At 36.7% G+C, this 12,482-nt stretch overlaps 1 protein-coding gene across 2 annotated transcripts; it reads left to right on the forward strand.

The window, feature by feature from the left end:
• The first annotated feature begins 559 nt into the window (after positions 1-559).
• Positions 560-8,537, forward strand: LOC131653573 (DDT domain-containing protein PTM-like). 2 transcript variants are annotated; one of them, XM_058923759.1, is made up of 10 exons: positions 560-1,451; positions 2,084-2,746; positions 2,978-4,187; positions 4,286-4,559; positions 5,096-5,226; positions 5,316-5,770; positions 5,889-5,917; positions 6,233-6,712; positions 6,798-7,334; positions 7,455-8,537. In XM_058923759.1, the coding sequence occupies exons 1-10, from the start codon at positions 646-648 to the stop codon at positions 8,015-8,017; spliced, it is 5,148 nt and encodes a 1,715-aa protein (XP_058779742.1). In that variant the 5' UTR covers positions 560-645; the 3' UTR covers positions 8,018-8,537. The 2 variants fall into 2 exon arrangements, with proteins under 2 accessions (XP_058779742.1, XP_058779741.1); XM_058923758.1 differs by having other exon boundaries at positions 561-1,451; positions 6,798-8,531.
• The last annotated feature ends 3,945 nt before the right edge of the window (positions 8,538-12,482 follow it).

A 12,482-nucleotide genomic window follows, 5' to 3' on the forward strand; every position in this document is an offset into this window, starting at 1 on the left:
ATTAGTGAACTATCTCAACTGCACAAGTATTCTACAATAATCTTTGTCGAATTAATAATTGCATTTTTGAACTCTAAAATATATTGCGAGTTGTTATTTGCCCTTTCAATTTTTAAAAATAACTTTAAATCATTAAATCTCTTAACTAACATGTTATTTACAATAAAAAAAATTAAAATACTAAAAATTACAAAATTTAATTAATAATTTATTCAACCTCATGTTAATATTAGTATTTTTATTTTAAATAACAATACTTTAGTCGTAAGAATTGAGTATCATCACATTTCATCATTAAAAAATTCATCACACATTACGTCATTTCAACAAATATTAACTAAATCGAACGAAAAGTAACACTAAATTAGAAAAAAAAATAACATAAGGAATGACTATAGAATTTAAAGGAATAAAGTAACAATTTTCGATATATAGTAGTGTTAAAGTACCACAATTTTAAAAAGAACAGGTGGATTAAGTAAACTAATCCAACCCGCTAAAATTTACGTTTAAACGGGCTGATGACCCAATCATCAAACAGCCCTAGTCCGTCAAAAGCGCGCGCTCTTATTCTTTCATCATAAGAAGCTGCAGAATTTTCAAACCCTAGCTTTTTCACCCCCAAACCCTAACTCTTCACATTCAATGAAGCTTCCGCGAAAAACCAAAGCGACGGAACTGCCTCCGGCGACAGAACCGCCGTCGGCGACGGAACCACCGCCGGTTCCGAAGCGGCGAGGTCGACCGCGGAAGCAGAGAAGAGCAGAGGATGGAACGGTTACGGGTGTTTCGAAGAAGCCTAAGCCGATTGTATTGATTGGACGATACGTTTTGAAGCAGTTTCCAAAACGCGCTCGAATCGGAAAAGTTGTAAGCTACAAGATTGGTTTATATAGAGTCGAGTTTGAAAACCGTGTTTCTGAGGATTTGGATAGTAGTGTTATTAGGAAGATTCTTCTGGAGGATTGTGAGTTCGATGAAGATTTGATTCGGAGGAAGAAGAAATTGGATGAAAGGTTGTTGCAGAAGATCGATAAGGCGAAGGAGAAGGAGAAGAAATTGTCTGAATTACGTGCGGAAAATGAAAAGGAACGAGATGAAACGGGAGATGTAACGGACGATTCCATGGATTTAGGTTTGGAAGCTGAAAAACGGATTGAATTGCCAACGTTAGACTTGCCGCCGAAGTTGCAGTTACCACCGTCTTCGAGAACTATTGGTGTACCTGATAAATATGTTTCACACCTGTTTTCAGTTTATGCATTTCTAAGATCATTCAGCTTTCGATTGTTTCTGAGTCCGTTTACTTTAGATGAATTCGTTGGTGCGCTTAACTGTCGAGTATCAAATACATTGCTTGATGCTGTTCATGTTTCTTTGATGCGTGCTTTGAAACGTCATCTGGAAAATCTTTCGGCCGAGGGCTCGAAGATTGCATCAAAATGCCTTAGGTAATAATTTTTTTTCTCTCTTGATCAACTTTTGGTTTTATGCTGTGGCACTATCTTATTTATGCTGTAACTTAATCATGCTTTCGATATTAGAGCTCTAAATATTTAGTGATTTATTTATTTCAGAACTATACATTGATAGAGGTAGGAACCTACATTACTATAGGTGCAAAATTGATAGAGCTCTAAATTTTTGTTTTGGATAAAAACAGCATGAAAGTTAAGATTCTGAAGGAAGTTATGCATAAGTACTTATGAGTAGTTTGTTACTTTTAGTGGAAAATAACACATACAACACCTATGATAATGTCCGTAAACATTGTCAGACATCCGTTAGTCAGCCTAATATAACTTGGAACATCCTTTAAGCAATGTCCGTAAGCATATTATGTGTATTTTTTTTGGAGTCTTCATGATTGTTGTAAAGGAATTTGAAAGTGACCGAATGGGTTTTCGATTCCCACTAACTAGTTTTCAGAGGCAGGAGACATCAAATCATCTACATAATTGCAGCATTCTCTTAATGTGTCTCCATTTGTGCACCACCATATACATGCTCGTGTTATTCTTTTTGAGATTGTTATTTGTATTGAAAAAGCTATCAATTTGAATTTGAGTATGTATTATTCCAGGTACAGTGATTGGAGCTTGCTTGATGCATTGACTTGGCCTGTTTTCATAATTCAATATTTAACAGTTAATGGATACACCAAGGGGTCTGAGTGGAAAGGATTTTATACTGAGATTTTATGTGGTGAGTATTATTCATTGCCCGCAAGTAGGAAGTTAATGATATTGCAAATTCTCTGCGAAGAGGTTTTGGAGTCCGAGGAGCTGAAAGCTGAAATGAACATGCGTGAAGTATTAGAGGTCGGGAAGAATTATGATGATGAGGACATTCCTCTTGCAGAAAATGGACCACAAAGAGTCCATCAACGACATGCCAAAACTGCTGATTGCCAGGATGAAGAATCTCTGAAGTCTGTTTCAAAATTAGATGCTGTGAACTTACCTGGTAATTCTGAGGACGAGGTTGACGATAATGGAGATGAATGTCGCCTCTGTGGCATGGAGGGGACCTTGCTTTGCTGTGATGGATGTCCCGCTGTTTATCATTCAAGGTGTATCGGTGTGATGAAGATGTACATACCAGAAGGGGCATGGTATTGTCCAGAGTGCAAAATAAATATGACTGGGCCAACAATTGCACGAGGAACATCTCTTAAAGGGGCTGAAGTATTTGGAACGGATTTATACGGGCAGCTTTTCATGGGTACTTGCGACCACCTACTTGTGTATGTTCAAAATCTATTGCGTTACTTTAACTCTTTCATTTGTTATGATGGATAAATGTGCTTTACTCGAAAGTTAATGAAATTCAAATTCCAGATGTATTTTCTTCTCATAGACTTAAATTTCTGCATTGGTTATGTTCTGTTTTACTTTTTTACTTTTGGCCCATATTGTCCCCGTAACTGCAACTGCACTTATAATTTCAGGTTCTAACGCATGATCCATGATTGCAGGCTCAACGACAGCAGCAGTGAGTTTTGTCTTAAATACTACAATCAGAATGACATTCCTGAAGTCATCCGAGTGCTTTATGCTTCCATGCAACATAGACATGTATACTCCAGTATTTGCACAGCGATATTACAATATTGGAATATTTCAGAAAGCTTCTTACTCCCATGTTGTCCAAACGGAGTAGCTATAAGCTCAGAATATTCAAAGATAGATGAAAACACCTCTGCTGCATTACTTCCTCATGTGGTTGAAAATGACCATAAAGGTGTTAGTTTCGGTAAACCAGGAAATGGTCTAGCATTTGTTAATGGGATTTGCGATGATAATATGGTCCCATCCCTTGATGCTTCGTTGGTTACCAGTAGTCCCACTAGTGAAGCCAGTGACAATACTATAACTAAGGAGTCCCCTAGCACGGATATGAAACTTCAGAAGGAAACTGTGACGAATTCTGTTCTTACTGTTAACCACCTGTCTGATACAAATTCCCCAAATGCTGATAAAAGATCAACTGCGCCTATTCTTGCCAAGTCCTCCTCGGTAAGCAACCAATTTATTAATCAAGGGCATGCAAATGACACGGGGTTGCCTATGAATTTGTCTTTGCAAACTAAAGGTGATCAAACTGGTTTTGGAAAGAGCAAAGGAAATATAACTAATGATTTTGTGTATATGGGTTGCTCCTATAAACCTCAGTCATACATTAATTACTATATGCATGGTGATTTTGCTGCATCTGCTGCTGCTAACTTGGCCATTCTTTCTTCAGAGGATTCTAGATCAGAAGGTCACGTGACTGACTTGAGGAGAGCTACATCTGAAAACGCTAACTTGATGGAAAAAGCATTCTCACTAACAGTTTCACGCTTCGTTTGGCCAAGTTCTGACAAGAAGCTTGCGGAGGTTCCTAGAGAGAGGTGTGGCTGGTGCCTTTCTTGTAAAGCCCCTGCTTCAAGCAAGAAAGGATGCATGTTAAATCATGCTGCTATATGTGCCACCAAAAGTGCCACCAGAATCTTTTCGGGTCTTGCTCCTGTAAGGAGTGGAGAAGGAATTAGCCCTACCATCGCAACATATGTCATATATATAGAGGAAAGCTTACATGGTTTAATAGATGGGCCCTTTCTTAATGGAAACTATAGAAGGCAATGGTGTGAACAAATGGAAAGGGCCACATCATTTAATAACATAAAGCCCCTTTTACTTAAAGTAAGTAGTCTTATTCAGTTTTTCAAAATCAGGGATATTTTTAATTATTTAAGGTATAATTATATGTTTTTGTATGTGTAATAAATTTTCATTTTCAGCTAGAAGAGAACATTCGCTCAATTACTTTTTGTGGCAAATGGTTGAAGCTGACTGATGAGTGGTTGGTTGAATCTCTTACAATACAAAGTGCTACATCTATTGTTGGAACAACACGGACACGTGCATCATGCGACATATGTAGAAAACAACCTATCAAATATGCAGTTGACCCTCTCCGTGAGAACTTTGGCTGGCGGAATAGCAAATTTACCAAATCTGTGTTTCAGAAAGCTGCATTGCCAAAATTCATGGTCAGAAAAGCAGCTCGGCAAGGTATTTCTTTAAATACATGTTAATTCTACGATTAACTGGGAATGAATTATTGGCTACTCCTCTGATGGGTGCACAGAACATAATGAAGCAAACTGATGGAATTTTATTGACAATATATGAATGGGGAAAATACATCATAATAGAACAGAAAAACAAATCTAGTAGAGGGATACTCTCTCTAATGACAGATTGCCAAGGCGATTATTCTCTTACACCATATTGTTTTCAAAGTTTGAAGTAGTATTAATTATTATTTTGTCAAATATAGCTCTTACTATTTATTGTAGAGGGAGAAATATGTGAAGTGAAATAATAAAGAGTTCCGTTTAGGAAAAACCAAATAATTCTATCAAAAGTAACCAAAATTTATTGATTTTATTTCTTGGTACGTGTAAACAATCTTAAAACAAAAATTACAAAGGAATGGAGGTAGTAAATAAATTGACGTCTGGTTGATCAAATTTAATTTTTCCATTTTTTGGTTATTGTTTAAATATGTTTGGGAATAAAATCACTAATTGTTGTATGGGCAACAGGTGGTTCAAAGAAAATTTTGAGTATTATCTATCCTGATTCTGGTGTCTCTGAAATTCCTAAGAGAAGCCGACAGATGATTTGGAGAGCTGCCGTTCAAATGTGTAGGAATGCATCACAACTTGCACTGCAGGTTCCCCTTTGATTATTATAAGATGTATCACAGTATATTGGATCTGACAACCATAACTCGATGATGTTTGATATTATTATTTGTACCAGGTCCGGTATCTGGATTTTCATATCAGATGGACTGATCTGATTCGGCCGGAATATAGCCTCCAGGATGGAAAAGTTCAAGATACTGAAGTTTCTGCTTTTAGAAATGCAAATATTTGTGACAAAAAACGTGAAGAGGGAAAAACATTATATGATATAGATTTTGGGAGCCAAAAGCATATTCCTTCTCGGGTATTGAAGAATGCTAAAATTGATCAAGGGCCAAAAGGAGGGAAGTACTGGTTTTTCGAAACACGAATTCCTTTACATATGATAAAAGAGTATGAAGTAAGCAATGAAAAAGAGCCATCTTATAAAGATAACTTGAATATTGCATCTCAATGGCACAAAAGGCGGTTGAATGCTATCTTCACGGACATATTTTCTTACCTCACTCACAAGAGAGACAATTTAGACATGCCATCATGTTCTGTATGTAAGCAGGATGTTTTTTTTAGGTAATTACCCTAACTTGGTTCTAGTTTTTCACATGATTCTACGGTATCCCTTCCTTCTTTTCTTTTAACATCTCTTCACTCTAAAACCTCAGTTTCCCCCCTATTTTTTTGTTTACAGGAATGCTCTCAAGTGCAGCACATGTAAAGGTACCCCATTCATCATCCTTTCGCTTACTATAGTATTCTGTTATAGTGCTTTTGGGAATTCTTGAAACGAGACATTTTAGTTTCTTATAAAATGAATCGTTCTCTTCCTAGAATAAAAACAAGTAAAAAATAAAAAATAAAGAGTCACTAAATTGTGTCTCTTCATCTTTTTGATTTTGTATGTGCTTTGGTTTAACATTTTTTTTCCATATATTAAAGTACACAACACAGTAGTTATATCTGTAACTACTATGTTCGAGATAATCATCACCTTCTCTATATTTCTAATATCATATGGGTGGGTATAATTGTCAGGTTATTGTCATGAGGGCTGTTCAATAAATCCAACTTTCCCTACATATACAGACGTTGAGTTCTTGACCACATGCAAACAATGTTATCATACCAGATTACTTGCTCAAAAAGAGACCAATAACAAATCTCTAACCAGTCCCTTATTGTCAAAAGGACATGAACACAGCTCCTTGCCAATTTTGAAGGGACTAAAGCCTAAATGTGATAACCAAATACTGTTATCTACCAGGGCAAAGGATTGTCGATCTGACATGGAAAAAGTTGCTTCGTGTTCCTCTCTGGAATCAAAAAGTAGTCGCAAAAAATCTTGGGGTATTATATGGAAAAAGAATAACAGTGAAGATTCAGGCCTTGATTTCAGGCTAAAAAAGATAATTCTGAAGCGGCGTACAAGCTTGCCTCAATTGGAACCTGTTTGTCAGGTGTGCCAAAATCCATATAGGCCTGATCTAATGTATATAGGCTGTGAAACATGTACCAGTAAGTATTTTTCTCTGGTTGTAAATGATAACACTTTTTAACTGCTTACAATTTATTATCTAATCTTTGTATGTGGGCTTTTCAGGGTGGTATCATGCTGAAGCTCTTGAACTTGAAGAGTCCAAAATATTTTCTGTGCTTGGCTTCAAATGTTGCAGGTGTCGCAAGATAAAGTCACCTGCATGTCCTTACTCCCAGGCTTCCAAGAAACAAGACTCTGGAGCAGATTCTGGTTCTGGAACACTAGCTGATGCAAGCGCAAGTGAGCCTGATACGCCGATCTTTCTTGCAGAGGAGGTTTCTAAATGCAGAACACTAGGTAACGGAAGAGCAAGTGCGCCTGATACCCCGATCTTTCCTGCAGAGGTGGTTTCTAAAAGCAGAACACTAGCTGACGCAAGAGCAAGTGAGCGTGATACTCTGATCTTTCCTGCAGAGGAGGTTTCTAAACGCAAAACACTAGATGACGCAAGAGCAAGTGAGCCTGATACGCTGATCTTTCCTGCAGAGGATGTTTTTAAACGTAGAAAACTAGCTGACACAAGAGCAAGTGAGCCTGATACCCAGATCTTTCCTGTAGAGGAGGTTTCTGAACGCAGAACACTAGCTGACGCAAGAACAAGTGAGCCTGATACCCCGATCTTTCCTGCAGAGGAGGTTTCTAAACAAGAGAACAATCCTCTGTCATTTTTTCTTTCAAATGTCGAACTGATTGCAGAACCCAACTTTGAGGTCGATGCAGGAATTGAGTCTAACCTCGTCTCTCGGTCAGGCCTTCAGAAAATGCCAACTAGAAGCGCTTTTAAACCCGAGGGGAACAGTAATGGCTCTTTTGGAGGTGAAATTTCAACAAAGGATGAAGTGGATAATCTGCCTGCAGAGGTTTTCCCACCTTTTGTAGAACATGACTCTCTATCCGCTCACTACAATCTTCTGAATGACTCTGAAATTGTAGATAATGAATACACTGAGTTTGAATCCCTAATCGAGTCTAAACTTATGGACCTAGATTATGGGGAAACTTATGCACCCGGTGACTTGTCAGGATTTACCAAAGATTCTTGTACATTCGATGTTCCTGAAGAACTTCTTGCATCTACTAGTTTAAAGAACAACCAGGAACCTACAATTTCATCAAATCAAAATGTTCATAGTTGTACGGAATGTTCACAAACGGAACCAGCCCCGGATCTCAATTGTAAGGATTGTCCGAAGTGGATTCACAAAAAGTGTTCACGCTGGATTGAATCACCATCTATGCTTGAAGAAGAATGGAAGTGTGGTGATTGCAGGGATTGGTCGTAGCTGAATTAGTCACCATCTCAACGAACAACCCAAATGTCTCAAGAATATGGGTATGAACTAGTTCAGGTATAGACAAGGTGCTGTGATTTTTCTTGTCGTAGATCATCACAGCTTCCCCAGCAGACCAAAATTTTGTTAGTGATTTACTTTCAACAGTTGAGTTTGGTTGAATGCTCTAGGGCATATAAACTGAAGTTATACTCCCAAGTTTCTTTTAGGATTCCTTCCCCTCCTGCCCCGACATTGTTTGATTTTCAGAAATCTGTTCCTTGGGAGATAAGCAGTTTTATGTTGCTTATCTGATAGTATTTTTTATACAGGTTAGTAATGTTCAAAATTTTTGTTTAGGATGAATGTATGGTATTCCCATTTATTATTTTTTTGGCAAAGATAATGTAATAATCGGATAATTCCCATTTATTATTTTCTCAAAAATAAGACATCACAGTATGTATTAAAAATTATGGTGAATGTATGGTATTCTAAATATTCAGTTATGGTTGGAGAGTGATTTTCAATAGGTACGAAAGAAATTTAAAAACAACTTGTGAACATGTTATTTGATAACTTTACAAATTCTTTTATTCTTTTATTAAACAGCTTAGCACATATTTATGATAGTTAGGTTCTAATAAGTCAATCTAAACGTGTTTTTGTTGATAAGTATGTTTCATATGTACTATTTCTATTTATTGCTTTCAATAGTGGGATGTTTCTCCTCTAAGACGATTTCTAAAGAAATGAAGCAGGATTTTGAAATAGTAAAGCTTAATTAAAGTTTGTGATGTTTATTTGCCTTACTTTATATATTCTTTGAGTTTGTGTACGGAATAATAAATTTGATTGTTCCGAGATAATTACGCATGAACTTAATTGAGATATTTTATGAGAAAGTAATAAAGAACTAGATACATTAAACATTGTGCAAGCTCCTAGATAGGGTAGTCGCTCAAAATAAACCTATAGGTCGCTCAGTTGAATTGGGGGCTAGTCGCTCAAAATAAACCTATAGGTCGCTCAATTGAGTTGGGTTGTTTGAGGTGAACCACTCGATAGGGCGAAACCCACAATTCGCGCCACCTATCATACATGGTTACAATGTGGCTGAGAAATAACAGTTAGAGAAACAATCAAAGAGGAGTAGTTGCTCTCTCCACGATGGAAGGAGGATTCGTCACTATCCGTTCCAAGTTTGGTCCTAGGAAAATCGCTCTCAACCTTTCAGCCCAAATTTAAAATACTAATAATATACTCGTTTAAAGTACAAATGCTTGATAACTCCCAATAGATAAGAGTTATCAGAGATTTTAAGGCTGTTCAAATATTGAGAGCCAACTCACGTGAGGTGAGAGGCTACTATATATCTGTATTTCTCTAAGTTATGGCCCATCATTAATATTATGATGCTAATGTATTTATAGTCACATGAGTCTGAAACCCGGTCTTCCTATTTAGAGTTTGACCTAACTCATCTTTACAAAATCGACTTGTAAGGTGAGAGATGTCACCGTTGGAACAAAATTGGTTTATACCATATCCTTTAAGTTTTGATGATAACAAAGTATTTGAAGAATAATTGGATAGTCTAATGTGTGTTCAGGTGTGCAAATACAAAGATCAATATACTGATTGAAAGTTAGTTCTGAAACTGCATTGAACATTGAAAGAGAAGCTTTTTAAGAGGCAAATTCTGAAGATCAAACTCTAAAAAATCAACTTCTGATTAAGATGATCAAAATCTGATATCTCCAAACTCTGAACAAGCCATCTTATGAAGAGTCAAAGTATGAAGGATCAGAAGTCAAGACTCAGACTCTGAAGGACAATAGCCTGAACACAATCAAAGCTCAAGAATCGAGGAAGTTAGGACACGTCGCTATCAGAATCTGAGGTCAATTTTTCTTGTTCTGGTTACGAGATAACTCAACAGAAATTTGCAGAAGACTGAACATTTGCAACTGATAATTCCTTTTGTAGCAAAGGAAGTTCAAATGAGTTTGTAAAAGCATTATCTATTTGAGGAAGCTTTGCAATGGATCTGTTGATGTTTCTCTACAACGTTTCTCTTGTGTATGAAGAACTCTCCAACGATTCTTTCATGGAACTCTTTAAAAAGAGCTAGAGATTTGAAGAAAGATACAACAATGCGCATTGACAAGAAAAAGAGAAGTTACTCTGTCAAAACAAAAAGCACAAGCTAACTTAGAACTTCTTACCATTGTACATTCTTAGAAGTTCTTAAGTCTTAAAGTTTTCTGTATTGTAATTTGATTACACCTATGACTGTATATCAAGTATAACTATCACTCTATCACTATCATTTATTGGTTAGATATATTGTTAGAAGTCTATTACTTGTGTGCTTAAGCTATTGTGAAGTCTCTTACTTGTGTGCTTGAGCTGCTGTGATGTCTTTTACTCGTGTGCTTGAGCATTTGTGAAGTCACCTTCTTGTGTGCTTAAACATTTGTAAAGTCTCCTGCTTGTGTGCTTGAGAAATCTGAAGTCGCTTGATTGGGTGCTTGAGCATTGAAGTCCCTTATTTGTATGTTTGGGAGTTGGAAGTCTCTTGTTTGTGTGCTTGAGAAACTTGTAATTAGATTCAGCTATAGTAGAAATCTCTTGGAAGTGCAAGAGGGCTGGACTACGCCTGTTTGTAGGAGGAACCAAGATAAATTATTTGTAAAAGTTATTATGCTCTGATACCGTATTAGAGTTTGGACTAACTCGTCCTTATAAAACTGGTTTGAGTGACACTCTATATAAACGTTTTCAATGCTCTCTATCTCCAACCAACAGGGGACTTGGAATTTTCCCGATATCCTATAATTTAGCAACCACTCTAAGCATGGGTGGTTGAATCCCTAAAATCCAAGGGGCTTAGTTAAGCTCCCATGTAACTTCTATTGACCTAGTATATGCTCTACGCATGATTGAACGTTATGGACAGGGAAGCTTGAGGTTCAGGAGACACATCTGGACCAGGGGCGCTCAAAATGAAAGAGGGAGCTCTAACTAATGAAAGGGCGATTCAGAAAGGATGAGGGACCAAGCGTGTGACACTTCCCACCCCAAAGATCTCTCTAAATTATACTACTACACAATTCCTCAAGCACAAGGACTCATAGATGCCAAAATGTATTAACGTATGATTCGTCTCAGATCTCCGTTAAGAGCCTTGTTGAGGCTTTGTTCCTACCTATAAGTCTTAAATGGTTCTTCTATGTGCTTCTTGAGTGAGACTTAGTCAAGTCCCTCTAGAAAGACGTAGTTGAGTCCTTCAAGCGAGGTTTAAGCATGCAATAATTGCATAAAATCAATGAAGATTCTGCCAAGAAAACATGAGAGCCAAAATCTTCTAAAATAGGTCATATAATCAATTATATTGAGGCCCTAATTGATTAGACCCTATTGTTTGTTAGGATTGCACAAGTCTGCCATTAATGCACATATTTGACTTGGAGTCAAAGATCAAATTAGATTTTGTCTAAAATTTGAAGCGCTTAGGTTACCTAGTCAATTATCTAATTGATTAGCCTCTTGATTTTCATCCTCCTTAGTGTTTTTTTATTATTCTGATGAATTTTTCCTTGGTACCCATGCTTCTTACACCCTTGCTCATTCTGGTTGCACCCTTTTCTTATTAAATACTGGAAGCTCAAACATTTTGTTAGAGATTTTTTTAAAATAATTGATGAGCTGATAATAAAAGTACTTAATTAAAGGTTCTATTTGAGTTTTCCGATTATTCAACCTTTAAACAATGTACTACTTTTATTACCAAATAACGTTAATATAGGCTCCCCCTTTCAAGGAAATGACGACATAATGTTGTACACCATTCTCTATGGAATATTGGATACACGGGTTGGTTAAACATGAGATAGATATATGCACTACAAACTTATCTTCTCCACTTACTAAGAGGTTAAATGATCATCATAGATCAAAGATGTTGAGACCATCCTCACCTAACATTTACTTTTATCACAATCGTTGATATACACCAACAGTTAACATCCTTGGATCACCAACATCGTTATAGACACACATTATTGTATAATCTAAGGTATACACTATTCTTTGCATATCTACATTTAATATGCTCCAAGGCTTCATTAAAGCTACAAAGCATCCATGCAAAGCACAATAGGTTTCCAGCTTTGGTACCCAAATTTTCTTAGGTCCTGGTGCGTTGGTGCTTTAGTGGTTTCCAAAATGGATCTACATATCCAAATGTATTGCAGAGAGAATATTTATGTATAGGTCGATTCACTATTAAATCGTTTACTATTTGTTCTACCAGACTTAAACCTTAATCCAATTTTATTTAAGAATGGTTTTTGACTTGATATAATCAAGACCAAGGTTTTATTTCCCCTTAGTAAAATTACTTAGAATTTAATGGAAATCTTTTACTTTTTTTTTATCGAGACACAAGTCTCACATGTTCCAAGTAGGTTTC

This window comes from Vicia villosa, linkage group LG2, assembly GCF_029867415.1.
Source record: "Vicia villosa cultivar HV-30 ecotype Madison, WI linkage group LG2, Vvil1.0, whole genome shotgun sequence".
NCBI classification, from domain to species: domain Eukaryota; kingdom Viridiplantae; phylum Streptophyta; class Magnoliopsida; order Fabales; family Fabaceae; genus Vicia; species Vicia villosa.

What these genes read in the sequence shown, in the direction of transcription:
- LOC131653573 (XM_058923758.1), top strand. Translation starts at nt 646, where the DNA reads ATGAAGCTTCCGCGAAAAACCAAAGCGACGGAACTGCCTCCGGCGACA. An exon ending in ACTTGCGACCACCTACTTGT is followed by an intron (nt 2,747 to 2,977) that starts GTATGTTCAAAA and finishes CCATGATTGCAG; the next exon opens with GCTCAACGACAGCAGCAGTG. An exon ending in AAGCAGGATGTTTTTTTTAG is followed by an intron (nt 5,771 to 5,888) that starts GTAATTACCCTA and finishes TTTTGTTTACAG; the next exon opens with GAATGCTCTCAAGTGCAGCA.